General features: G+C 45.5%; 1 protein-coding gene across 1 annotated transcript in view; it reads left to right on the forward strand.

The window, feature by feature from the left end:
• ANTXR2 (ANTXR cell adhesion molecule 2) overlaps positions 1 to 27995 on the forward strand; it is a gene marked incomplete at its 5' end in the record, with an annotated part of 112708 nt that overhangs the window by 47309 nt on the left and 37404 nt on the right. Inside the window, 6 exons of the mRNA XM_081999467.1 lie at positions 7250 to 7328; positions 11668 to 11763; positions 17981 to 18022; positions 19061 to 19156; positions 23195 to 23362; positions 24611 to 24691. Coding sequence (XP_081855593.1) covers positions 7250 to 7328; positions 11668 to 11763; positions 17981 to 18022; positions 19061 to 19156; positions 23195 to 23362; positions 24611 to 24691 — 562 coding nt within the window. The remainder of the gene's footprint in view (positions 1 to 7249; positions 7329 to 11667; positions 11764 to 17980; positions 18023 to 19060; positions 19157 to 23194; positions 23363 to 24610; positions 24692 to 27995) is intronic.

The following is a 27995-nucleotide window of genomic DNA, read 5'->3' on the forward strand; positions in this document are numbered from 1 at the left end:
TTAGAACACACACACACTCTAACTGCTGGCTTACCAATATGAACTGTGTAATAAAGCTATATATTAATTGAGGCAGGTAGCTTTTTTAAGGGAAAGCACTCTTTTAAACACATAGACCTGTTTTTTTCATTCCTACCATGTACAGTATTTTAGCTATTTTAACGCTGGCACTTGATTCTAAAATACCTTTGTCACCGTAATTTTAATAATTTTTTGAGCAGTTGCCAGTTTAATTTTCAGCGCGTGAAAATTGGAGGTAAATTATTTATTACTTCCAGCAAACGCCTTTCACAATTCTATTTAATTTTTTCATCTTTTTTAATGGGTCATAAAATGGCAGTCTTTTATTGGATACTCATAAAGCAAGGAGCAAATGAATACCTTGCAAATAGGTTACTGTGGATTGAAATGTCAGCTGTATTTCACAGGGTATGAATTTTTTTAGACCAGACCTGTAGTGACATATGGCAGTGGGCTACGTTCCTCTTCGGTAACAAGAAAACAGCAGCGGACGTCAAGGAAAGAAAGAATTGCAATTGTTCGCTCTCCTCAAGTTAGATTTTTTTGGTAAATTATTTATTAGAATGGCCAGTGGGCCACAACTGATGCAGTTTAAAGTTGCAGGACTCTGGTGGTTAACATTGGCCATAAATAAAAATGTTTTTTAGGAGCGCTCTTCAGCCTTCAGGATTGATTCCCATCCAAAAAGTGATACTTCACAGTCATAATACAGGAAAATCTCTTCCATGCTGAGCAAGGGCTATGAACTGTAAATAAAATCCACAGTTTTTCCTATTACAATGAAATAGCTTTAGAAGCACAGACCACTGGAAAACTGCGCGTTAGAACTGCGGTACATAAAAAGCAGGAGGAGTTTGTGAGTAGCTGCACAGCGCGTTACTTACACAGGCTTGCGAGCTGCAGTTTGCCATCTCTCCGATTCCGCTCTACTCGAGTGCCGCGTAAGAAACGACGAGAAGGTGGGAATGAGCGTGCTGGCCAAAAGCTGGCCATGAGGATGCTGGACGTGGCACTGCCGCGTTGCTGAGGAACAGCGGGAAGGGCTGCGCTTGCCGTTCCCCGGAGGCTTCTTCCCACAGCCACGTGTTTCAAGCTAGACCTAGAGAAGCTGGCTGACTCCTGTGCACGGAGCGAGCAGCCTCGATGAGCAGAACCTCTAGTGGTCACGCTCGGGGCCTGCTTCCCTTCCCGCGTGCACCGATGTCAAATCCACGCCGTGCCCCACGCGGACCGTGTTGCCCGGCGGAGGTGAGGTTTTGGGCGCGGGAGGATGTCTCCCTGCGTTGCTACAGCAACATCGACATTTACACTTCCCGATTCTTGTGGCTTTTAGTCAGGGCTGACCCGAGATTCTCTGTTCTGCAGCAGCTTTCAAGAGCTGAGCGCTTGGTTTTGTTCTGCACTGGTACAAAACCAGTCTCAGTCTAACCTTTCCTTGCACAAACACGGTTGCGTCGACAGGTCCGTTTCACCGCAGGGACAGTCGGCCCTCGCGCGTGTAGCTGTGCTGCTTGGGCGTGACCAGGTTGACGGCGCACCGAGCACGGCGAGGGCTCGGACACGGGCCTCATGCCAGCACGGTCTTGTCATTCGGTGCTGGGGTGGGACGCTGACACCTCCTCTGGTCTTGCTCGCTCTACATCCCTCAGCAGAAGGAGAGGCAGTTTTCCTCCAGTCTTTGGAAAGCAATTAAGACACGACGGGTGCAGTCATGTAAATCACATAAAAAATCGCTGGGAGATCTGGCCGTACAGACTTACAAAACCAGGGATTTGGGGCCTGTGGAGACAGCCTTGAGGCGTTTCTGATCACCTCCACCAGGGAGGCAGAAGGGATATGGTCTTACGACCAGCTGACCAAAATCTGTGCTGCTCCTTCCCTCGTGAGCTAAGCCCATCATGAAAACTGACTGCGCTCTCATAACCCTTTAAAGTGCATTCTTCCAGTCTACAGCAAACAGCATCAGCAGAGGCCCACAGATTTAGAAGTGTTACCCGGTGCATAGCCTGGTTCAGCTCTTCGCCGATTTGAGCTTTACTGAAGGAACCAGATGCTCACAAAGCACCGGTGGGAAATGAAGGTGCCCCAAAATTATAATCACTGCTGAATGTCATTCTATTTTCACAGTATTTTCAGTTTATGCAGAAGGCTGAGCTAAAAGCCTCACACACGTGGACAGTCACTAGTAAACACTAGAGGTATTTATGTATTCGTCTTTCTCTTGGATATGTGCGAATGAGTGAGTGGAACAAATAGGGCACCTAGTTTTTGGAACTACAAATTTGAAGGGGTACTGTTTCTCTGAATCAGAGGTACACATAGCCCACCAAACAGGTCGATGTTAAAGAAATGAAAAAACACGTTTCTTGTACCCTGCAGACATGACAATTTCAGGAAAGAAGCGATTCTCTATGTTGACAGGTTCATCCTTTTGAAAATGAGATAATTATCTGTATGAGTTCACTCTGGCTTCCAGATCTGAGCGCGTACGATCAGCTCCTATGAGAATCTCGAACGGCTCATCCCTGCAGCTGCATATCAGAATGGAAGTTGGCAGGGAAACCGGCCGCTCCTTACTGCGCTGTATCTGCGCTGGTGCCGATGTGTTCAGTGAGCCTGTTGCTCGGGATATTTGTCAGACTGTCTGACAGCTCAAGGTTGGGGGGGTGCAAAGCTCGATGGCAGTGAGGCAGCACGCGGCGCCAGGGACTCGAAACCCGCTCCTGCCGCGGTCCGTAGGAGTCGTGACCTGCGGGCCCGGTCCTCGTGGAGACGCGTGTGTTGTCGCTGCCCGGTTGCGGGTGGTCTCGCGTTGCCAGAGCGGTGCACAGCGGCGTTGCGGCACACGAGGATCAGACCTGACAACCTCGCTGGGAGCAGAGCTCAGTCCCAGAGGGCGGCGGGAGCTTGCTCACAGTGGCACCTCTAAAAATGCGGTAAGCTCCCCATTTCGGTAACCGCCTGTAGTAACCGTCCATCCATCACTGGCCTGAGCAGACTTTGTGGTACGCTGCTCTTCAGTTAATGGCAAGTTTCTTCCTGGGCGTTTGTGCTGGACTCAGATTTTCGTGCCACTTTTGAGGATCCGTTTCCACCAACTCACGTGCTCCAGCAGGAATTGTTCAGTTGTCATTTCCTCTGTGCCGCAGCGTGGCTGTCTTCTGAGGCTCAGAAAAGGAGCTTAAAATGCCAGACGCGAGTGCCGCTGACCCTGCCCGCTCAGCACACTGCTCCTCTGGGACTCGGGCGAGTTGCACGAGAGAAAAGATTACACACATCCCTACTCATGGTTTTTCTCCTACATCCCAGGCAAAATACCTAAATAAGCGAACGGAGCTGCAGTGCAGCTCTCGGGCCTGCACAACACATCAGCCTAGCAAAGGTTTTCTGGGGGGGCTGGAATTTAAAGCCGCCTTTACCAGCAGAAGACAGTAGTGGTAACGTTACCGCTTCTCAGTCCGCCGGGGAACCCCTGTCCGAGTGGAGCTTGTCCGTGGACGTAAACAGAGGCCAGCTCTGTGTTGCGAACAGTAAGGTGTAAACACGGGTACTAGTCCGTGTAGAAATCTCAGCTGCGACACAAGATTTTTTGCACAACGTAGCGAGTTCAAGGAAATGTCAAGATCCACAAGATACGGGGGCGACGATCCTTTTCTTTAGTATGGGCTAAGATGTTCTTCTGGAGTGTTTTATCCAAATGTCTTTCCCAGTTTTGCTCCGATTGCTAGCAAAGACCATCTGAAAGAAACACCTTCGTTTCTTAATAGCTAAGACAGACAAACCTTGCATGTTTCAGCCACGGTGGCAAACAGCCTTGTGGTAGCCACAAAACACTGCTAGAAGACGACCAACGCAGATGTTCTATGCGAAGGCAAGAGAGAACCGTCCCTGTAAATTTAAAAAATAATACGTATTGCAGCAGGATTATGTAGTTTGCTGCCCGACACAGGGAAGGTGGAAGAAAAAAGGCTGACTTGTGCTTCAAGCTTTAATGCGCAAGAGAGAAACGGGAGCGAGAAGTTTAACAGGATCGACTGTTAAGTCTTGAGAGGTGGGCCAAGGGGAGCCAAGAGAGCCCAACACCCGAGTCACAGGGCCAGGAGTTCCCGAGGTACGCTGACTCTCCCTTGCACGCTGCAGCGGTTCGCGTGAAATGCAGTAGTGCAGCGAGTCAGAATACCCGCCTTAGGGGTGAGCCCCGACGCGCACCTGGGTTTTTGCCGACAAGCCCGTCGGGGTGTGAGCGGGCAGCCTGGAGCTGCTGAGCGTAGGAAGCATTGCTGCAAAAGGAGTCATTGGTGTCCTACAGATCTGAGGAATCTTCCTGCTTTTAGGATGAAATTATTTATAGTTATTTATATTTATTATTATGTTATATATCATATCATATATTTATCATATATATTTATTATTCATATAACTTCACTATATGAAATGATTTATACTATCGTTTTAGTGGACTTACCAGTTTTTGCGTGTAGGCTTTCTTATACAGGAGAATGAAATTAAACGTGAGTGGCAGCTAGAGGTACTGCTAGCGTAGCGAGAACGTGCTGCAAGAGTACTTCGCTATTCTTCTGAAGTTTCAAACGTGTTTTGGTTCCTAGTTGCTCAGCTGAAACAGATGCGAGCCCGAGTATGTGACATTTCAGATAGCGCCTGCTAGTGCTGGCAAGGCTAGTCGGCCACCGATGCAGCTTCCTTTGCAACCACGTAGGTTTGGGACTGGTAGTGGCTCGTTGCGCAAATCGACAAACGGCCGGAGGATAAAAAACATTGTGAAATGATGTTAGAAAATACTCCTGACTGACAAGAAGACACATGGGTCAGGAGGAAGGATGGTATTGCCAGGCAGCAAAGGGAATTGATTGCATAGCACAAAAAACCCCATAGGAAATGGAGGATTCACATTACCTTTAAAAAAAAAAAAAAGGGGGAAAAAGCGAGCATCTGAAAGCGTTTTGGAAATTCCACCCCAGTAGCTGGCAGCAACTATGATGTTACTGGCCAAATCCAGCATTTCTCACTAGTGCATAAGCAGAATGATTTTTGATCTCGGTGGGAGTTTTGCCCAACAAGAGACCACAGAAATGGTTCCAACCAAAGATAAAAGAGCTGAGGAAAACCTACAATGTATTTAGACACAGTTAAAATACAATCGGAAATAAAGTCAGTGCAAGAGGTATGTAAGCATCCAGGTTCTTCAAGAACATGACGCATTAATTCAAAAATCAAAACTAATTAAAAAATCAAAATTACTTGCCGCGCTGCATGTGGATGTAGAGCCGTTGGAAGGGTTCTTACTCTGCTAGCAGGCTTTGAACCAAGCACGATAATCCCAGTTACGGCATCACTCAGTGGGAAGGCACCCACCACTACTCGGGGAACTTCTGAAAAAGTAGAAAGGCCGAGCAGCTTTCATATTCGGGAAATGTGACTGCCATGAGTGCCCTTTCTTGGGCGTAACTGAGTTCAAAACTTGGTGCGGAGCCTGTGGTGTGTTTCTCTAAGTCCCGCTTCAAAAACACATGGCTAACGGGGGAAAACGGAACATTCCAGGGATGACTCTTTCCTCCTGGAATTTGTGCTTTGCCGAAAAGTTGCCATCCAAAAATACTTACGTGTGCTGTGGATTCTTCAGTATTTAAGGCCCGAATTCAGTTATCCCCTTCCGACTTGAGGTATTCTATGATGCAGTTAGGCCTGCGCAGTCATAGCTAACGCAGCGGTATGACCAGGGCACCGGGAAGAGGCACCTTAACGTAACCGGGCTGCAGGTTAGTGACCTGGACAGAAAAACGCTTCGTCATGTGTTTACGACGCGCAAATCTTCAAAAGGTTTAAGAGTTTAAACTCACAAATTTCTACAAGGACACCTGTCAGGATTTGGGCTGCGTTTCAGCAGCACAGCGTGTACCGGAGTCCTTCTCAGATCAAGGGAAGGCATGGCATGAAACCCTCTCGCCCTGCAGTCAGCAGGATTGATTTGCCAGTCAAACTCGAGCAGAATCATCAAGCTGAAATTTCCCACAACATTTCTCATTAAAATGGCAAAGCAAAATGCTGAAAATTAAAAAAATAATAAAAAGCATCACAGTTAAAAAATCCATCACTAACAAATGTTTGGGTATAGTTTGCTTTATTTAGTGCATTGGAAGGGAACTGCTTTTTTTTTTTAAATTTCATTCTGATTCGCTTATTCCAGTAACAGTTAGAAGTAGATTAAGAGTTATTCTTTCTGTTAGATCAGTTATTCATAACACAGACCATTTAAAAATGAGTTTAGCGGAAGCAACTTACTTCATTTTTACTAAAACTGAAAAAGAAATTAGCCGAATTAGTTAAAATAGCTTTGAACTCCATATTGACTAAAGCATTTGTGCCAGAATAAAAATTCATGACATAGAAGAACGGTGTAAATGATTAATCATTTTAGTTCATGGATATCTGTATTTTTATTTAATTACATCTATGCATAATATAAACTGTCTGAATCTTGGGAATCCAAGCCAGAGAAGCTGAAGAGTCTTCTTATGTTTAACATTCACCATGTGTTGTTTTCTCCTAGGGTTAATTTGTAAAATGTAAACCACATACTATTTGTATGCCGTGTTTATGTACTATTTATAGAAAGTCTTGACCATTTATAATTATCCGACATTTTATCCATAATGTCTGCGTATGAATAAAGAGATGTTTATGGAACAGACAAAACAATGTTATTTTTACAGTTGAACCTTCAATTTATTTTATGTAAAACTTTTTGGAGTATTTTATACTACACGGAATAGAGCAGGGATGTTGCCTACTCACATAGCTCTCTATCGAGAAGACTACAATTATTTCCAAACGGTAATCAACTCCGTACCTGCAGGGAACTGTATTGTTCATTTTAAGCAGCATACGTGGAGGAGAAGAAAGCTCAGTCTGAAGTGACGAAAAATTGGTTTCTGGAAGCCACAAGATCCACACCTCTAGCAGCTAAGCATCTTGATCACCTAGAAGCCATCAGAGTTTTGTAGAAATGATAACACAAAGCGATCACGCTAGTTTTGTGATTCGGTGAAGTCACTTGTGACGTCTAGTGCAGCTCAGAGGCCCCGGCACCCATTTTCCTCTCTTTGAACTCTTTCTCACCTGTCTGTATGTACAAGTGCCTCTGTAGCACGTACACGCTTTTAGTGACTCAGTTCTGGCCGCTGATTTTTTTTTTCCTCTTCCTTTCCAGAACTCTGGAAGTTTTGGTGAGTTTGAATGAAGGGCAGTCGTTCATGTCCAGCTCGTTAACGATCACCGCTTCAGAGTGTGTAAGTAAATGGCTAACATCATTCAGTTTAAATCCTGAAATCCAGCCTCCCTTTCGGTTTTACCGTTGTGTGACCTCTCGGTGCAGAGAACCTCAACGCACGGCCAGTCCCATTAGGTGTTCAGGATGCACAAATCCACCTAACTAAAAAATACACCTGTGCAGACACATACAGAGATTATACATAATCTAATGAGAAATGACTTCTTAGCATGTAGGTGTATACATATATACTTGTCCTAAGTCGCTTTCTCTGTATTTTGAGACACGCTTAGAATCTGTTTTATAACACCACTACATGCAACAGAGAGTTTTCAGCCGTTCTGAATTCCCTGGTGAACAGGGGGGCGGGTGCTACAGCCAAGATTTTTTTCTGCAGTTACATAAAATAATTCCCTTAATTCTTCCCATTAAGGTGGCAAACAGCTCTATGTTAGGAAGATCTTTTTTTGCAGGATCCCACATAAGCGAAGTATTGCTGTATGTATCATCCGAGACTGCCAAATAACACATGAAAGCCGTCTCTTATGTGGCGGGCTTGGAGGTTTACCTCTGGTTTCTGATGTTGGCTCTGTTATAAGGCTTTCCCCTTTCCGCTGCTGCATCTGCTTGCTAGCCGCTTCACGAGCTGCTGATTTAGACCATATGCAGAACTAGACGTAAAGGGAAAACCCTAGCATTCTCCTCCTCTCCCAGGCTACCTCAGCTGGCTCTGAATTGTGTTTTGTAAATCTATTTTGTGAATTTGTTGTAAATACATTATCTGAATTGTACTTTGCTAAATATATTGCAACAAATTAGCACAGCATGCAGCTGCGGCTTTCAAAATACTGGGAAGCTTCCACACCATCAGAGACCTGCTCGCTACAAATACAGTCGTGTCCCGAGAGCCAGGTGGGACACAGTCACCCGGGGTCCCACGCCACCACACTTACACTGAGCGGGATTGGTGGGAGCAGGCTGAAGCCCCACAGGCAGAACCGGAGGACTTAAGCCTGGGCATGGAAGGTGGTTATAATCCTACAGGAAGATACTAAGGCTACGTACCTTCAGATACCTAACTTGGTACCTGAATGAGGAGTGTAGGCTCTCAACGCTGTTAATTAAGGGGGACAGTCTTTGTCACAGCCCAGGCTGGAGTACCTAAGTCAAGCCTAGGGTTAAAGTAACGTGAAGATCCTGCTATGTTTTTATCCCACACTTATAGAAAAAGAGCTGAAAACAGCTTCTAGGATAAACCACATGCTTATGCCGTCAGTAACTTTTCTAATACAATAAATAAAATTTCTAACCTCACATTTATGTTCTCCCTTAATTTCTTCAGTCTGCTGTATTACACAGGCAGGACAGTTAAAATTTTTGCAGTCAGGCACAAGACCACTCTGTAGGGATGGAGGTTTCGAAAAGTGCCACACGTGGATACCGTGTTTCTTTAAATGTGTCTCATTTAAAGTGTGACTTCAGTGCGGCTTTCCTGTCAGGCATAGAAGCGTACGGAACAGTACCTTCTGCTCATCAGCATGTGTTTTTCCAAGAGTATTTTTATCACTTGTAGGTAATTCACCTAAAAGAGAAAAAATGACATTTTTCTTCTATTCGTTTAAAAACGAAATACTCGGTAACTGTAGAAAACAGAGTCATCTCCTCTCAGCAGTTCAGTTTCAGGAAGAAAGCCTGACGGATGTGAGAGCCGAAGAAACATACACTGCCCCAAATCACGTTTCTCTGTTTAAGGGTCTCTTTATCATTCGGAAGCATTTCAACCTTAGACCAAAGCACACTGAATCAGCCTCTCGGTGTGGTAACGTAAGGACAGTACAGTCACAGGAGGATGCTGCAGACTAACAGTAGCCCGCTTTTCTCTGTTCAGAGAAAGCAGCACATGCTAAGTCTGTCCCCATGCCCCCTTAAAAATAGCTAAGAGTGCAGCCATAAGTAAAACCAAAGCACTGACGCAAAGCAGATAGTACCAAATTGCTGGGTACGACCGTCTTCCCTCTGCTGTACTCCAACACTGCTTCCCTGTGGGAAACATTTTCACAAACGGGAGACAGAATCATGAAACCACAGAACGGTGTGGGTGCAAAGGACCATGTAAGCCCATCGAGTCCAACCCCCTGCCATGAGCAGGGACATCTTCAACTCGATCAGGTTGCTCAGAGCCCCGTCCAACCTGACCTGGGGTGTTTCCAGGGATGGGACATCTGCCACCTCTCTGGGTGACCCGGGCCAGGGTTTCACCACACTCGTCGTGAAACGTTTCTTCCTTAGATCTGGTCTAAATCTGCCCTCTTTTAGTTTAAAACCGTTACCTCTTTTCCTATCTCAATGGGCCCTGCTAAACAGTCTGTCCCCATCTTTCCTACAGCCCTCTCTCAGCCCTGGCAGCTGCAGGAAGGTCTCCCCGGAGCTTCTCTGCTCCAGGCTGAGCCCCGCCAGCTCTCCCAGCCTGTCCTCCCAGCAGAGCTGTTCCAGCCCTCGGAGCGTTGCTGGGGCCTCCTCTGGCCCCGCTCCAACAGGTCCCTGTCTCTCCTGTGCCGAGGGCTCCAGAGCTGGACGCGGCCCTGCAGGGGGGTCTCCCCAGAGCGGGGCAGAGGGGCAGAACCCCCTCCCTCGCCCTGCTGGCCACGCTGCTTTTCACAGAATCGCAGGATAGTTTGGGTTTCAAGTGACCTTTCAAGGCCATCTAGCCCAGCCTCCCTGCAATCAGCACGGACATTGTCACCTAGATCTGGGTGCTCAGAGCCCTGTCCCACCTGACCTTGAATGACCTTTAGATGCAGCCCAGGATGCAGTACATGTGTGCATTGACAGGGAAAACTGTTGTACTTCTGACCATCCTCTTTTTTTTTTTGCCTTTCATACATGTTGCAGCAAAGACAGCTCCATACCAGGAGAACTGCTGTTTCCATAGTAGCAGATGGGCAACTGCAAGAAATGGGTCACTGCTAGAATTGTTCCACTAATTCTGATAGCTGAGCAGCTGATGGCTAGTTGGTATAGGAGCATTCCCAGTTCCAGCCTCTCACTGCTGCAGTGAAAGCAAACAAAAAATACTTTGCATGTAGGCACCGAGGCATGCATCTTACCTGCTTCTCTTAAATGCGTATGCCTCGCTGCACCTACGTGCACTTGGAATAAAGCCCTGTTTCACCTTCCATTTGCAATCTCCAGTACAACTTTTCTCACTTCGACAGAATTACTCACGCTGTACTGCAGCCTTAGTGATTCCCTCGGTGTCCCCCGTTTCCTTTTTCCCCAGCTGAAGTCTGAATAACTTCTATTTTCCTAAGGTCACTGTTGCATTTTTCTCAGTGTTGTCCTAAGCCAGCACAGAACACCAAGCGTAAGAATAAAAGCACCTGCAGGATGTGGGTTTGAGGCGGTGGAAGAGGGGCTGCTCATTTCTTCATTAAACGCAGTATTGCTGGATGCTGTATCACTGGCTCGGAATTTCCCAGGATGGCAGCTTCGGGTTCAAACGGCACTACCGCAGGGGTTTAGCGTGCAGGGAGTCTGTGCAGCATGAATGCCCTAGATGTGCGGGCGATAAGCATAAAAGCCTTATAGATGCATTGTTAGTAGAGATTCCCTAAAATTCCACCCATCCACCAATCCATACAGACCTGTGAGCTCATGGGAGGAGAAGGGCACTTCTCATCCAGACACTTGGAAGGAGACTTTCTCTGTTTGTGTGTAACAGCTCCTTTCTTAGCAGTCCCTCTGCGCTTTCTTTTCTTCACGTTGGAAGTTTGACATCAAAATGAATCCACTGACTTCAGCAGAAATAACCCTGGCTTGCACTGGGACAGGGTGGGCCTGTCATCCATGACTGAAGGACTTAATTTGAACTTACGTTTACGGCTAGGCAGAAAAAAGTAGTTTTCGAAGTTTTGTCCTTTTCAATTTCATGTCCTTCAGCATGCTGTGTTGAGTCCCTTGGAATACCTGAGACTCACAGGCCCCAGAATATGTAGGGAACGAGAAACACGAGTAGCACCTTGCCACCTCCTCCCGCTTTTCTGTGTTGAGACATCATTCCCTGCGATACGCAGCTCCTGGTGAAGCATCCTAGCTTCTACCTTCTAGATGACTCGCGGAACTGAGGAGACTTACAGCGGAGGGTGTCGCTGAACTTGTGCCAAATACAAATTTGGCTAAGACCCCCTTCTTGATCCTTTGTGAGGACTTTCTCCATTGGCAAGAGCAGGATCTGACGAGTGGAACAGTTTGTTTGGGATTTCTATCAGTCAGTAGGAAGCTGTTTTGGGGTGAGTGGGAAAACTAGGCAGCAGTTATTTGCAACATTCACTGACACTGTCGTTCTGCTTTCTTCGCAGTCTAGTGGAGTAGCAGCGCTTATTGCTGTTCTCGTGCTGTTACTGCTAGTGGCACTCGGTCTGCTCTGGTGGTTCTGGCCTCTCTGCTGCAAAGTGGTGAGTAAAGACTACTAGAAGTTGTCACTGGGTGTGTGACTCATGATATAACTCGTACCATGTTGGGAAACACAGATACCGTAGGAAATAGGTTAAGTAACAGGGGATCTACCTGTGACATAAGCCGTGTGTTGAGGGAGTTTTCTTTCATTAGTCATACACAATACATGGAAGAAGAGACTAGCTTCAACACCGTGGACTGTGCTCTTAGCGCTTCTGGATTTCTGAGACTTGCACACACGTGAACACAGCATCAGCACGCCGGTGTGCTGCTCGCTGGCTTTCTAATGAGTGAGCACATGTGCTGCATTTCTGTGAAATCTTTGTCAAAGGCATCTTCTCTGTTATTTGAAAGTTGTTGGCCATAATGGTATGCAGATGGTATCCTGGAATCAAGGACCATTTTAAAACTCCTGTTGTTAAAATCGGTATTTGTAGTCCATTATTGGCTCTCCAGTTGGAAATCCCTTATTATCTTATTAATCCTTTGCGCACGCTGCATCTCTCTTCATGCGACCGCACTCTTTTTCCTTCCAGCAGCAGTCAGCAATGCTGTTTCACTACCTCTCCTTCTACCTCCTTGCATGTTGAGGTTTTTTTAACTGGTGAAGTTTATTATTTATCCAGTTCAATGACAGCGCCGAGGACTCGGAAGTGGAGATTGCTTCCAGGCTATTACTATATTCTTTGTCTTGTCTCGGGCTTGTGGAACCTGTGGCAGCAGAGGAACCGGCTTTTTTTGCCTGACCATGCTGAAGCCCACGTAATCAAAAGCTTTGGTGTAGTCTCTCAGGCCTTCAGGCTATCCTAGGGTAAGAAGTCCTCAGCCCCTGTCTGCGTCCTCATGGTCTGGGGATTCTTAGGCAAGAACTACGAGCTTTTCTCTAATAAAAATACTCTCTCCGTCTTGTTCTGCACAGTACAGTCCCATCAGAGGGAGGCACAACCTAGGGAGGTTGTCCGTTAGTCATTTTGCTTCACCTTAATTTCATAACGTGAACCTTCCTGTGGAAAAGTAAAATTGGAAATCAGTAAGAAGAAAGCTTCCTATTTTCTTATTTTAAAGTAAGTGGCTAACCTTGACATATAGACCATCCCCACACTTCTTAGTTTCTACACTTTCTGCTGGCAGAAAGCGGCTTCCAGCTAGGCGTTTCATGTATATCTGTTATCTGGGGCAGGGTGAGAGGGAGACGGAGAACATGAAGGAAATAATATGGCAGCAGGCTTGTGATGGTAGAAAAGCGAACATTTTGTGTTTCAAAGTCTAGTTATTTCAAAAATACGTTTGTAAAATACAATTTAAATCCTTAAGTGAAGCCAGGTAGCTTTTTCTTCAGCATCTCCTGTCAGCTACTTACAGACAGTGGAGTGAGTTATTTCGCGGCTCGTTCATAGTTGGTGGGAGGGATCACCATCTCCCTTCTCAAGAGCTGCTCTTCTGAAAGCAGCTGCTTTTCTTTTGTCCTTTTCTTGACGTCTCAAATTTTTCTTTCTTCTTTTCAAGACAAACACACTTCCTCTTGAGTTGACTGATACCAGGAAACCTAATGTTCTTTTAGTTTGTCAGAGCTCTCGGAACGAGTTACCTTACTTAAACACTGTTTTTTGTCACTAGCTAAATATGACCGTCAGAACGTAATCCGTGCGTCTCTAATTTATGTTAGCCCAGAATCAGCCTTTTACGCTTGGAACTGCCATCGATCACATCAGGCTTAGGTGCGCGTGCAGTTTTAATCGTTTGCCAAGTGGATGGGATTTTTTTTTGGCGTCGGGTTTACACACGTACAACCTACTGAAAAAAAATGAGAATACTCTTCACATTGGTCAGGGTTCAAAAGTCAATGCTTGTCAGCGGTCGCTTCACATGGCATGGTAAAACTTCACATACTGTGCATCTTCCCTTCACTAGAGGAAAGAGTGACTGCAGTCTGTCAGCCCCTTGAGAGCAGGTATGCACTTTCCAGTGATGACTCTGTAATGATAAGCAGTAAGAAGCCTTCTGTTTTTTTTTTTTTTAAAAAAAAAGTCAAATGTACAGTTCTGTAGTATTAATTTCCAGCCCTTTTGGTTGCTATGCCAGTATAATACATTAAAGTATTAGCTGCACCAGCCTACGCCTGTTACAAGTGAAAAGAGTTTGGTTTACGGTACGGGTGTACATCAACGCATCATGCAGAGTTGTGGATGGATACCTACGCTAGGACCCCAGTTCACTAAAATAGATGCCTTTTATAACGAATTGTGGAGCAAAGATACTACCTTGGGTGCCGAAGATGCACCGTGGCATTAAGGCAGGGTTCTTCTGTCTGGGCTAATCTCCTGCGTGGAGCTGCATCTCCGCAAAGAGCTGCCCTGAGCTGTGAGAGAATCTCCCTCGGTTCCGATTCACCCTGTGCTTAAGTCTTGACACTTACTTTAGGGGATAGTAACTTACCTTGAGCATCTTTTCTGGTGGATACAGTGTTTGGTACAGGAGTAATTGGCTACTTCTAGGGAAGTCTTGAGCTATAGGTTTATAAGTTATTAATAAGAAGCAGCCTGACTTCTACGGGAGCAATAAAACCACGGCACTTTAACTGTTAATGCCCTGTGTTGTTTCCTCACATCTCTCGTGGGTATTATTTGTTTCTTTAAAAAGAAAAGGTAATTTTAGGACTCATGGCTACAACAATACTGAGCTCCAAAACCACATACTTTTGTACCGAACAAATACTGACTCTTCCTTCCTTTCTTTTTGTTCTGATGTCCGGTTCCTCAGATCACTGTACTGTGCCTCCATTCTTTTCCTTTTTTCCTGCACCCGAGGTTCTCACATTACGTGTTATTGCCACTTCTGGCTCAGTACTTCTGGGTTGGGTGCCAGTGTCTGTGACAGGAGAGGCAGCATCTCGGGGCCGGGCAGGACCTCCACTTCCCATCCTCTGAGTCCGCTTCCCTGGCGGAGCGGAGCATCTGGTTTCGTGGGACAAAGAACGGGAGCAAGGAAGAAAGCGGCGGCCCTCAAGCCTTGTAAGCATCCCACGCTTCGGAATCAAGCGGAAGAGCGAGAGAGGCGAAAGGTGTTGCGGACGGAACAGAGTGAGCGTCCGGAGCCACACGAGCACGTAATCCCTACCACCTGCAGGCAGAGCGGTGAGCCTCAGGTGGTTCGGGCACTCCATCCTTGCTAGGACTTGCTCTTGGCAGTGTGCCTTGCTACGAGTTCCATGTACGCTTACAGGTTGGGGTACGTGGACTCCTTTTTCTCCCCCCCGCACTAGCTTTTTTAAAGGCAGTTCACTGTTGACAGTTCTTTCACTCTTCCCTCGATATCGGAACATATGATCGTATCAAGCTGGCTTCAGGCTCTGGTGCTGACATTTCCTAATGCCCACATCACGCGAACATTTGAAAAGTGTTAATGAGCAGATCAAAGGGACTGTTGCCTGAAGCGACTAACTTTTTTTTCTTTCTTTTTTTTTTTTTTTAAAAGAAATCGGCTCTCCTCCAAACTCAAGTCTTCATTCTTTGCAACTAAGTAAATGAGATGCAGCCTTGCCTGGTGATGATGATGATAAAACAAAACAGAATTAGGAAGTAATCAATCTCTACATGGTGTTAATAAGACAGCAGCATTATTTGGAGTCTTCTGTATTTAAACAATCTGAATCAAGTTCAGGAAAAGTTAATTTGCAAGATTATGACCTTCAGCATGTGCAGTTTCATGCTGCATTTGCGTTGCTTTTCGCCAAAGCTGCATGAGTTCCTCGGATTTCTCTTTTTTGAGAACGGCTTTCTACTGATTGCCCTTGAAATATCACACACGACTGAAAATAATCTTTGCGTGTGCACGCGTGTGTGAGAGAGAGTGTGCGTGAGTGTGCGAGGAGCCTGTGGAAAGATAAGGATGCAGGCATTTACATTCCACTTCTGTCAGCAGGGGTGAGTATCTGCTACTCGAGGCAGATTATTTTCTCACACCACTGTCACATTTAAGACAACTTTCATTTTCTGAAGCTATTAGAAATAGCAGCTAATTAATGTGTGGGTTAGCTTCAAATCAAGTTTACCGTATAACTTCAGGGAGGTCAGCAGCTGGCATAGGACTAGATCCTTTGCTCAGGGAGTCAAACGAAAACTGCCATTGACTTGTGACCTTTGAAGCCCAGTGAGGTCAGAAAGTAGAGTTTCTCTTGATTCATGGGGGTGGAGATTTCGATTCCCTAGTATCAGTAGGTGCAGGGCCCAAGCGAACTTCAGCATGCGTCACAAAGAAGTTTACTATGCAAACTTGTCTTAGCTCGGGAGAGACTGCAAGACTTAAGAATTGTAGAATTACAGAAAGTAAGTGGCATGATAATATCGTTTAATATGTATTTATATAAATCCGCAACCTAGCTAGGCCTTTCCTCCCTGTACAGCTTGCAGTCTTGGCAGCAAAATACATTTTTTTGGAGATAATCGTTAGAGACAGGCAAAAGGGAAATAAGAATGGGAATTAAATAAGATAAGGTGACCCCTAATATATTGAAAGTACTGTTTTACCGTTTCCAGTCTTTTAATTGCTTTCAGTGCGAAGTAAATATCTTCATGCTTTGGAAAACGTTGCTCAGCATCCAAGCGTCTCTCAGAATCTGTCCCATGATCCCCCTGTGTTGTTGCTTCTTGTATAGTTAGGGCCAGTAATTCCAATCTGGCTCTCAGGAATGTTTCGCTAATTAAATAATTGACTTCTGTTACGTATTCTGAACATTCCTGACGGGCAGGAAGAAAAAGTATTCAGAAATATTTAAAGAAAAGTGCTTTCTGGCATGTTTTTGCAACATCGTAGCACCAACGTCTGGTTAAAATCCATAGCTGGCTTTCCAATCCACTCAAAGTGCTCTTGAGTTTGTTTGACGAACAATTCAGCGTCTTAAACCTGAAGTGCTGTGGAAAAATGTTTCCAAGGGTGCCGTAACTGCCTTCTCTCATTTGATAGATTTCCTGTATCCAGCGCTAAGAGTTCGAAGCTTGTTTAGGCAGTAACTAGTAACTATCTTGGTGGCACTGTGACTTGAAATGTAAATCAGGAAGCAAAACTCTTTGATTATTGGTCAAGAAAACCGTGTTTCTTTTATGTATGATGCTCTACATCTGTGCAGTGACATTATTCATAGGCAGTGGCAGAGTAAACGGAAGTACTGGAATTAATAGCAGGGAGTGAATAAAGACAGACACGTTTCAATTAAGGTATTTAATCCTGTATTAGAAGATTTAGGCGTTTGTCATCATGGACAGTTTGGGTTATGTTGGTGTAATATTAAGGCATAGCAGAAACGGACTCCTTTATCTTCATGGGGTATTTTTTAGTCATTTCTATGCAATATTCAGGCATAAAAAAATGCCTTGATATCACTGAAGTACTTCTTTTTAGCTTACAAACCTGCTTTCCTTGTGGAAGAATGCCCGTGTGTTCAGTTTTCGTCTTGATCATTTAAGAGGGTCGCTGCCTTCCTCTTCTCCTCCCTGTATTGTTCAGTGGATTCTTGTCAGTACCGGGGAGCTCCCCGAGATTTACTGTACGTATGTGAGAAAGAGAACAGGAAGAAACTGCAGGTAGAGGTTTAAATATAGGTGTAAGCGCAGTATCCTAAGAGCAGGCCCTACCCAGAAACAGTTTAGGAAGCCTTGTGAATGCACCTCCCACTTGCAGGCACTCCACACTGAACAGTCAAGGATGTACAGACTTAAATTATTTGATCTGAAATGAGAGATCTGCGGAAATGATCCGGACGTCGATAGAGGTGAAGCCTGAGCTACCAGAAGGCATTTCACACTTGTCATTGGGCCAGAAATTATCCATCAGCATGCTACAAGGAAGCAGGCATCTTGGCCCAAGATGATGCAAGACCTCACATAGACCTCGGGATGCTTTTCCTCCCAGGCTCGCTAATTAATTCCGTAGGGTTTCATCGCTGGCTATTACTTAGGATGACTGAGTCTCATCCGGTCAGGAAGCAAAGTGGCAGACACGTCTGCCCAAAGAGTGCCTGCCAGTCAACTGATGTTATTTTCTATTAGACGGATGGTGTTAATTTCCAGAAGGCCTTGATAATCGATACCCAAGGGACCTGGCAGCAGCGGTTGCCAGTTTGCAAGCAGATGTGGGGGACCCTGATGGCAACAGTTCACTCTTGGCTTTCGGATGCTGCCAGTGCAATTCCTTATGCTTTTATATGTTTGGCTCTTTCAGGTCATCAAAGATCCCCCTCCACCTCCACCGGCTCCAAAAGAGGTAGGTACGATGGTGCTCTGCTCATCACACTGCTTACACGATACCGCTCCTCCATGCTTCCCTGTGGTCTGCGAATCCAGCTCTCTTTGTCCTAGCCGCTGAAGAAGAAAGAACTGCCCTGTGGGAAGCCTTAAGCTGAGAGCAGGATGGCCAAAGTCCAAATCTCTGTTCTGTCTCAGTCATCTCAGTGTGGCATGAATTAAGCCGAAATCCACAGAAATATTTTGGGGCTTTATCCCAAGAGAGTGGAACATTATTTTTCCCATTCTGCAGCAAAACCAGAAAGACTGAGTAGCTCTTGTATAACACTGTAGAGATCCATGTACGACTTAAACAGCTTTGGCATTCCAAGCACTGAAGAACCCTTATAAGGGAATTTCTCTCCCTCTTATGGGCAATAATGCACTAGAGGATCTCCTGCTGCCTTCAGTATTTTTGCCCCTCGGTCTTGATTTAGCCAATTGCTTGAGCATACTCGCGTGTACTCTGACAGTTAAGCCCGTGATAAGGCACACTTCACTGGGCTGAGGCAGCCAAGAGTGACTCTGACAAAGGTTGGCTCAGGAAACTGTGATCGGCTGTGTAACCTTATCTGCAGATCTGCTGAACACCGTCTGCCGAATCCAAATGAGTAGGGCTGATGATGAGTAGGGCTCTTTGAAGGCATTGTGGTTTTTTGTAGAAGAAGCTATGGCAAATCTTTTTCTTTCTGTGTATTTTGATTATTTTTATTAGTGGAAAGGAAAAGGATGAGGCAAACGAATTGCTGTCAGGAGAACACACAGTTAGACTCCCCATACAGACTTTCTTAATGGTCGCCACCAATGTTTTTTGCATGCAAAACATGAAAAATCTTTCCAAACGTGACCAGATTTTGTTTGGAAATTGCTAAACACTTGAGGAGCCTAAATATCTGATCTTTCGCACCTAACGTGGGAAAACTTACTCTCTGTGAACTCTAGTGAAATGTACTAAAAACACTCTTGGCGGTGTGGGGTGTATCTTTTTGAGGTAAACGTTCTTTGAATTTATTGACAGGAAGAAGAACAAGAGCCCTTGCCTACCAAGAAATGGCCCACAGTGGATGCTTCCTACTATGGCGGACGAGGAGTTGGAGGAATTAAAAGGATGGAGGTTTGTACAGTATGGAGATGCCAATTCACTAAAACAGAAGCTCTCTAAGGCTGCAAATGGTGGAAACAAAGACTTCTGAAGTGTACTGAAAATACAAGGGCATAATGTGAGCTTCCTTCCCAGTGACATAAGCCTCGTAAGATTTTTTGCCGTATAGAACAGTTTTGACCTTGCCTATGAAAGAACAGCTTTCAGTAGTTCCATTTGACTGGAACTTTAAATAGCTGCCTGAAGACACGCTCTTTCCATCAAGCTAATGAGAAAGAGAGAGTGAGAGCCTTTTCTGAATGTTTTGGAAGAAATTACAGTGAAACATAAGTCCTCCAACTGTGGGCCAGCCAAATGCGCTGACAATGGTGACGCTAAGGAGAGGCTTGATCCCAAAGGAACTCACAGCGACAACAGTGCCTGTCTTTGAAGAGACATGATAGCATCATGTTAATTAAAACAGAATGAAAAATGTGCATCCTTATGGGCACGTCCTTATGTCAGATTTTATAGTCAAGTCAGCCTTTATGGAATTTGCAAGGCAGTTTTCTGCAGTTTTTAACTTCAATCTAGGAAACTGTCTCTGAAATACCTATCTAGGCCATATTGATGTGTCTTGATGAAACTTTAAAGGTACTGGTCTAGGAAGCAGCTTTGCTTGAGTTCTTTTTAAACGCGGCAGAAGAACGTGCAATTTTAAAACTGTGTTGCTTATATGTGTTTCCTGCAGCAGTTCAGAACTGCCAATTTAGAAGAGCTTCAGATTTTAGAAAAAAAAAACATTTTGTGCACTGCTTTTCAGAGGCAAACTAGAAAATACTTTCCAACGTAAAGAATTACAAGCCTGGATTTCTAATGGGAGCCACGATGAGCCTCCAGGAGGAATTCCAGAAGGGCTTCCAGGGTTTAAATCATTACGGTTTGTAAATGGGATCTTGCCCACTGAAACACAAACCCCATAGATACTTTGTGAACACAAATAACATCAGTACCGTAAAGAAATGCATGTTTATCACCTGTCAAAAATACGGTATTTCCTCTTCAACGAAGAGAGCAGAAAGTAATGATTAGGTTAGAAATTTTTTTCATCTAGGTTAGGAATTTTGTGCAGGACTAAGGGCTAAAGATGTAAACCAACTGAAATTGCTGACAACACAACCACAGGCTCCTGAAAGGCACCTCATCCTGTGGAGCTGTGTCTCTGTCCCCCTCCGGGACCCGAGAGCACTAACAAATTTTGGGGTCAGGTGCTGCATCGTAAATGCCTCAGCATTTGAATACGGAGCTTTATCCCTGTCCTGTGGTATCTGTAACAGTGGGAAAATGCTGAGAGAAGTGCTGGCTTAAGAGCCTGCTCCCCACTGTTTGGACAGAGCGCTGGCATACCTTGCACTGGCTCAAGAGAGCATGTTGCTGGTTTGGTGGATCGGGGCAGAGCAAGCGTGGAAACGAGAGAATAAGAACAAACTAACCAGATGATGGAGGTGAGCGGGTCAGAGGGAGGTTATTCCTTACCTGACAGTTAAATGGGGTTTCCGTGCTGTGGCCAATGGAAAACTTGCTGGACTAGTCATTACACTTCCTCCCCGCTTTCGGTAATGCAGGTGTCCGTTTCTTCATGCTTCTCCGCGCTCTGCTCTTCTGCCATTCCTCCGGCAGCTTGATTCTTCTGGCAGCTTCCTTGCAGAGAGAAAAGGAGAGAATGAACCAGTACACCGCTGCTTACCGTTCCTGTCCTGCTTCTCTTCGCGTACTGTGTTGCCTTTTGGGGCAGTCACACGTTCACTCCTGCCTCCCCCACGAGCTTCACCCAGTCCAGAATAATTTAGCCAGTGCTGTTCACTTTGCCTACAGCTGTTTTTCGGCATTGCTTTAAAGTGTTTGATGTCATTTCTAGATCCCACCCGTTACAGGCAGCAAGATTTTTCTGTCCAAGTTGTGTTGTCAGACTCCACAAATTGTGGTTTCTCCTGGGTGAAGTCGCCTTAATCCGAAGGAGGAGGTCATTTTATCAGTAAGGAATCCACCATCTATCTCTAAATGGTTTTAACGGTGTTTAAAATACATTTTAACAACCTCATAAAAAACACCGTAAAAGTACCATTGATCACAGTGAAAGATACAGATGCATTTTAATGACTCAGCAGGGCCTACTTGCACGCAAAAGCCCATTCTGCTATTGCAGGGAGAGGATTCCCCGGCGAGAAAAAGAAATCGCTAAGTGAGCCAAAGTGTAAAGTTCAAAATAACAGAAAGGTTCAAAACAATTCCCCTCTTAAGAAATGATGGTCTGCATTTGACCAAGGTGAGTTACGCTATTACAGACCAAATTAAGCTCTGTTGTACTTCGCTGCTCTCGTTCTCTACGCTGAGATTACAGCAGTAAAAAACACTTGGTGGTGGTGATAAAATGACAAGGTTTTCCTCCAAGCGATTTCATTTTTCTGAAGGGGGCTAGACTCTGGCTTGCCTGTGTATCTTCTTCGCTTTCCGTATCAGCACATTCTGCGTACGGCGCTGATGAGGACGAAGTCGGGCTGCTTCCTTCTCCCCTCCTACGGCATAGTTTTCCCGGCACATTACGGAGCATCCCTAGCAAGACCTGGAGCAGTCTTCTCCCTCTCTCTGGGCAGCAGGAGACCGGGGCATGCCTTCTTTTCTTGTGAGCAGAACGCCTTGGTGCCCCTTTGCAGTGGGAGAGGTGTTGCCTCCCACTGCTTTTCTGCCTAGTTTTCAACTGCCTGAGTTGGCAGGTAGCAAGTCAAAACTGACACACACCTACCGAGCAGCGTGCAGTGATGCTCTTACTTCTTTCCCTCAGGGTGGAAGGTCAGTGTTCTCTGATTTTTCTTACTTGCATTCTTCTCTCTCTTCTCGTTCTGGGCATCTCCAGTCCAGAGGTCCCTGAAAAAAACACGCCTGCTGGTGGAGTCCTGCAGTAACGGTTAGCTATTTTCCAGTAGCATTTTCATGACGCACTCATCGGCATGTCACATTTACCCAAGATGTAATGGCAGAATTTAATTTCCTGGGTTTAGACGTATCGCGTCCTCCTTACAGGCTAGACTGTAGCAGACGGCATGATTTAGAAAGTCTTGCACTGAAAATGACGCAGGCCAGTTTTACTAAGAACTTTCAAACTCCAGCCATACCTTCTAGATGCTCTTCTTGGATGATAACGTAACAGTCTTGCCTAGGTTTGTTTCTTCGTACAGTGCAGCAAACATCCTCTCTCAAATTGCCACACGGTGTTGCCACTTACGAGACAAAGTAAGATTACTGCAGCAGGACAAATCACCTCTCTGAGAGGGAAGGGGTTTTTCTGCATTTCCTCTTTGCAGCGTAGTAAGCACAACCTCTTACGGAAGTGAAAATATGCGCTTGTCTCACCGACTGCAATAATCCAGGTCTCCTTTCTCTTTGAGCCCTTCGTATATATTTCATATACTTGTGGCAGTGATAAAATATACATTACTACATGTTTGCCATTTACTTATTATGCGGGTTAGACTGCTTCATCTGCGTTTCCTCCAACATCTGTCTTCTTGCAGAACTACTTGAAAACCTGAGCGGTTTCAACGAGCTTCGGCTAAAACTCGCTCGAGGATCGCCTTCTACCTACATCGGGGTTCTCCACAAACATGCAGTGTTAGGAAATCTGGGGTGGCAAAAATTGAGGCTTTCATCGGTGCCAGATTAAGGTCTGGTATTTTAGGATAAATCAGAACTCGAAAATGTATTTTTACATCATTAATTAGACAAGATTTCCCAGATTTCCTGTCTCCTATACAGCCCGCGTGATACACGGCAAGGGTTTTCTTGCAGTATTTCTCTTGACTTTTTGCTACCGAGAGACTCGTATTTACAAATGTATTTAACTAAGAATGCTTGTCATCAGAAATGTAGAGGGAACATTTTCCCCAGTACCTCCCCTCTTGTTTATGCAGAAATTCTTCCAAATTTAAACTTTTTCAGCTACTTCTGTATTTTCAACAGTTTCTTTAGCCTTTGCATACAGTGCATTTACGTCTGAACTCTGGCTTTGCACAGGTGCGCTGGGGTGATAAAGGCTCCACTGAAGAAGGGGCTAGATTAGAAAAAGCGAAAAACGCTGTGGTGAAACTCCCGGAAGAACCAGAAGAACCTTTTCATCCTAAACCACGTAAACCAAAGCCTACCTCACCAGCCATTCAGGAGAAGTGGTATACGCCAATTAAGGTAATCTTTTTAGTCTTCAGTACAATCTAATTTTGCACTCGAGGTTGGATTTTGTCTGCCTTGCCAGTCTTAACGTGTGCTGAACTGTACGTTATTTTCCAAGTATTCCCCCTCACCTGTAACATTACTCTTCTCAAAGTGAACATCTACTCGGGATGAATAGCAGGAGCAGTTTTTAGCCCTAAATGGAGTACTTCTTCATTACGGCCACATTCTGTTATCCTTCCCCCAAAAAGGGACATATCGTACAGCAAGAGTACTAAAATCTATGGGGGACTGATTGGCATTTGCTCTATCTCAATGGATATCTAATTAAGCCTAAAAGCACACCGTTGTTGCTGTTACAGGAAGTTTTAAACACACATACTCCTTACCAACCAAGAAGAGCAAATGATGTAATGCAAGAAGTCTGACCAACAAGTGAAACATAATAAACGGCATAAAATAAAGACATTTTCCTCTGCAGATGCCATGACTCACTTGCAAAGCCGTAACAAGCTCTTCTTAAAAACTGAAGATGGGTCCATAAATACCTTGCTTCAAGAGAGCAGAGAATACACAGGTTTAGCTGGGAGCATGCATACACCTATCCTGTCCTCACAACTCCCTAGAAGTCCTTTCTGACCACCAGAAAGTCCCGAAGACGTGTTGTCCACACACGCACGCAAACTCCGCAACCCATCTGTGCGGCGCGGGATGCTCCTGACAAGCGTCGGAGCCGCTATGCGTGTTGTGCGCAGGCAGCCTGAGCGCTCGCCGCGAACCCGCTGCCGTTGCTATGTGCGGGACTTACGGCGCGGCATGAATCAGCTGCGTGCCGTGTGCCGAGCAGGTCCGAGGCTTCCTGAGAACGATGAACTTGCTGTTTACGCGCTGTAAAAACAAATACATTTATGTGGGAGAGATGCCAGATGGACGTGTGGCAATTCAGCCCCAAAATACTGGCAAATAAACATATTACTTCTAGATCGCGCTGAAGTAAACGTGGGTTAGGTCGCAGCCGCTCGGCTCCCAGCGGATTCACCGATCACCTAGCGTTCGCTGCTGGGAAAGAGCAGCACCACAGCCACGTGGTGCAGGTGACACAGCCTAAGCTCGTGCTTTGCTGATCCGGCTGTAAGGAACTGGTGCTCAGTTCTGCCAGTAAATGTCGCCGTGGATCTCCCTGGACAGTAACTTAGCAGGTGTCGTGTGCTCTCCGTTGACTGGTTTTATTGCACTGAAAGTCGTGTTGCTCTGTTGCCACAGGGTCGACTCGATGCGCTGTGGGCGCTGTTACGAAGGCAGTACGACAGAGTCTCTCTGATGCGACCACAGCAAGGAGATGAGGTTTGTGTGCGGCGCGTGTATCCGCTACGGTCGGCAAAGCGGGGCGTGTTACAGCCAGGCTTTAGCAGCTGCTGAACGCTGGTAATTCCGGGACCTTAACTGCACTGCGGCCAAAAGAATGGCGCAACAGGAAAAATAACGTGCATCACACCAGCCCGGAAACCTTGCAGAAACAGGGACCTCCTGAAAGCAGAGTGAAGGATTCTGCGTTTTGTGCGTGTTCAGCTGGAAAACCAAAACATAGCACACGCTTCATTCAATGTAAACTCCCTGTAACAAATACTCTAATCTTTCCTATAACCAGCTATTTGTAAGAGTGGAGTCTGGCAATCAGAATACTAAAACCACGTCACATTTAAGTGACCACCAATAACTTGATGCAAGTTGCTTCACGTAGCTTTCTGCTTCCATGCCAAAGGCAACTTTCACAGAAAGAAAAGGTGAGGAAACTTGTTCCTCAGACAGTCCTTTCTTCTAGCACGCTCATGACCCATGGAAAAGCAGCCTCCGCTACAAAGACTGCTGTGGCTGGGATGTAGAGTTACTATTTGAACCTTTTATAGTGAAGCTAGACTGTGTATTTCTGATTGTTATTCCTTAAGAAAGTATTACTTTAAATCCTAGCGTGTGTCTCAGGAGCTGATTTATCATCGAGGTATTTCAAACCTACTGGAACCATTCAGGTTCCTCTTTATGGCACATCGGAGAGACACAGGAGCAAACGATTTCCTCTAAATGAGACGGCAACTTTTTCTCAACAAACTGGCCCCAGGTGGGCGTGACAGATCAGATTCTCTCATACCGCACAGCAGTCGCGTGCGAGAACGCTATTTTTGCAATGTACATGATAAAGATGACGTAAAAGAATTAGGGGGACTAAAAGGAGGGAGGGAGTTAGTTTTGACAGAATGAGAGAGAGTCGGAATTTAGATCATTTTCCTGGGATGAAGTCTGGTACTGTTCTAAGGGAAGAAAAGGTGAGATTTAATTAAGACAAGGACAAGTGTGGAAGAAGAGGGACCATAGTCAGATACTAGCGCTACCATTCTAGTTGTTATGTTGGCAAGTTATTTGCTGTTTGCATGAATGATGCATGTTACATGTAACAGAATTAACAGTAACAAATCCACAGACAAAATATACAGTACAATATAGTTTAACAGGTAATTTCAATGTAAATAGGAAGGCGGAAGAAATGGTGCCTGAACAGGCTAAAAAATTGTCAGTCAGGCCCTGTTCTGAGGATTTCTGACTGTAAAAACAGGTAGTTACCCTAAAAATTTCCTGCCGTGGAAGGCTTTGCTGAGCCGCCGTAAAGTCGGGCGTCCGCCCGTCACTACTGCCAGACTTCTCTGGACTGGACAGGAAGACACTGACCAACATCTTGGTTTATGAAAAACAGAGGGGTAGCTCACTGATCTGCAGCATCCCCACTGAAAAAAAGGAGTAGAATTTGTACTGATGAATAAAGTCTAGAGCAACAGTCATTAAGGTGTGACCTGTGACACTGCAGGAGCACAGTTTCTGTCTGGCAAGGTACTTGGTATCTTGGGGGAAAAAATTAAATCTTTTTACTTGCTCATAACGTGCTAGGAAGAGATCCCATGCTGTACCCAGGATGGGTTTAAGTCAGCGAACGGAGGAGCAGTCACATGTACGTACCGCGAGACACGCAGACACGTACTTACTTCGGAAGCACGGTTACGGTAAACGGCAGCCACACAGTTGTTTTGTTTTGTTTTCTTTCTTTTACTGTTTAAGACCTTGGTAGTTCCCATTTGTTAGAAGAATTCAGTGCTGAATTAGAGTCCTTGATCAAGTAATTGAAATTTAGGCATGAAGTATCAAAGCAGAGCGAGCTTTTTCTTCCTCCTCTCTCTCCTCTCCCGCCTCTGCCACGCTGCCAGAGAGTGCCGAGGGTGGCCCAGTTTGAGGGCTGCGCGCGGTTGAGCCAAGCAGCTTTGATTGCGGATGGAAGTCCTTGGAGTCATAAATTTTTCAGCTAGCAATCCGTGAGGTTAGGGAAGCTTGTACAGGTGTGAGCTAGCAGGTTGTCGCCGACATCTGTTCAGAGCGGAGGCACGGGTCCGCGGCGGCCCGCGGCGAGGCTGCAGGACTGTCAGCAGATGTAGTTAAGGGTGGCAGAACAGTTTTGGTCTCACATTTGCCGCCTGGGGGCTGAAACGCTGAAGGTAGAGTGGGGGTGGACACAGCTGCGCTCCCAAACATGCCTCAGGCACAAATAAAGAGATCTAATATAGTTTGACTCTGTTGTGGCGGGGAGATGAGGACAGAGAGCCACTTCAGAGACAACTTAACGCTGCAACATCTGCCGCCAAGTTTCCAGGGAGTGACGGGGGACAGCAGGTACGGATCGAAGTCCCCACGTAAACAGCCTCCATTAAGCCGTGAACTCTTTTGAAGGGCTGCCATCAAACATAGCGGAGTCCGCGGCAGGAGATTTTGTTTTCAAAGCCACATTTTGTTTTCTGCACTAACAAGATAATTCATAAATGATGCATTACCCCACGTTCACACTCCTGTTTAGACTCTTTTTTTTTATTAAAGGGGCAAAGAAGAACGAACCACAGTACTTTTGGGGTACTTTGATAAACGAGTTAACTGTCCGAGGGTTTTAAGCGAGGTTATGGCAGCCTTCAGTCCACAGCGTTGCGTTCGGTTAGGAAGCGGAGCTGAACGCGCGCGCCGTTACGGTGGCACTGAGGAGCGTCGGCCGTTGCCTGTGTACTGGAACACCTCTTCCGGGGAGCCTGTTACCGCGTGAGAACAGAGCTTGGCGCAGGTTCGCGACGCCAGTGTTAGGGTCCTGTTCTTTCCTCTGCATCCGTGAGTTACTTTCCGATTCGTAGTTTAGCACCGGCAGGTAATCGTCAGGATTTCCACACTCTTTATATGACCTTGTTGCTTTGTGCAATTAGACGGCGGCTGAGATTCTGATCCTGCGCACGTGTATGCACGCAAACGTCTTTTAAGTCCACAAGTAGCCTCTGGCACTTGTATTTAAGATTTTGCACTATCAGGATGCAAGTACGTGTGACTGGTAAAAGGAAAAAAAGCTATAGCTAATTCTAGAAAAATTTCTGTAGTAGGACCATAGAATACTTTCAACTTTTTTAATGTTACAAAATGGCCTAATAAAAAAGCAGCACACTTTTACTTGTTTTTAATTTTAAGCCTACTAGCATTTACCTGCTTTAAAGGTTCGTTTATAATAATGGCTGCAGAATTAATACAAACACCTGTTTACACTAATGTTACTTTGTGAGCATCTCTACGTTGTACA

The sequence above is a fragment of the Phaethon aethereus genome (genome assembly GCF_964289735.1).
Source record: "Phaethon aethereus genome assembly, chromosome: 4".
Classification (NCBI taxonomy): Eukaryota; Metazoa; Chordata; class Aves; order Phaethontiformes; family Phaethontidae; genus Phaethon; species Phaethon aethereus.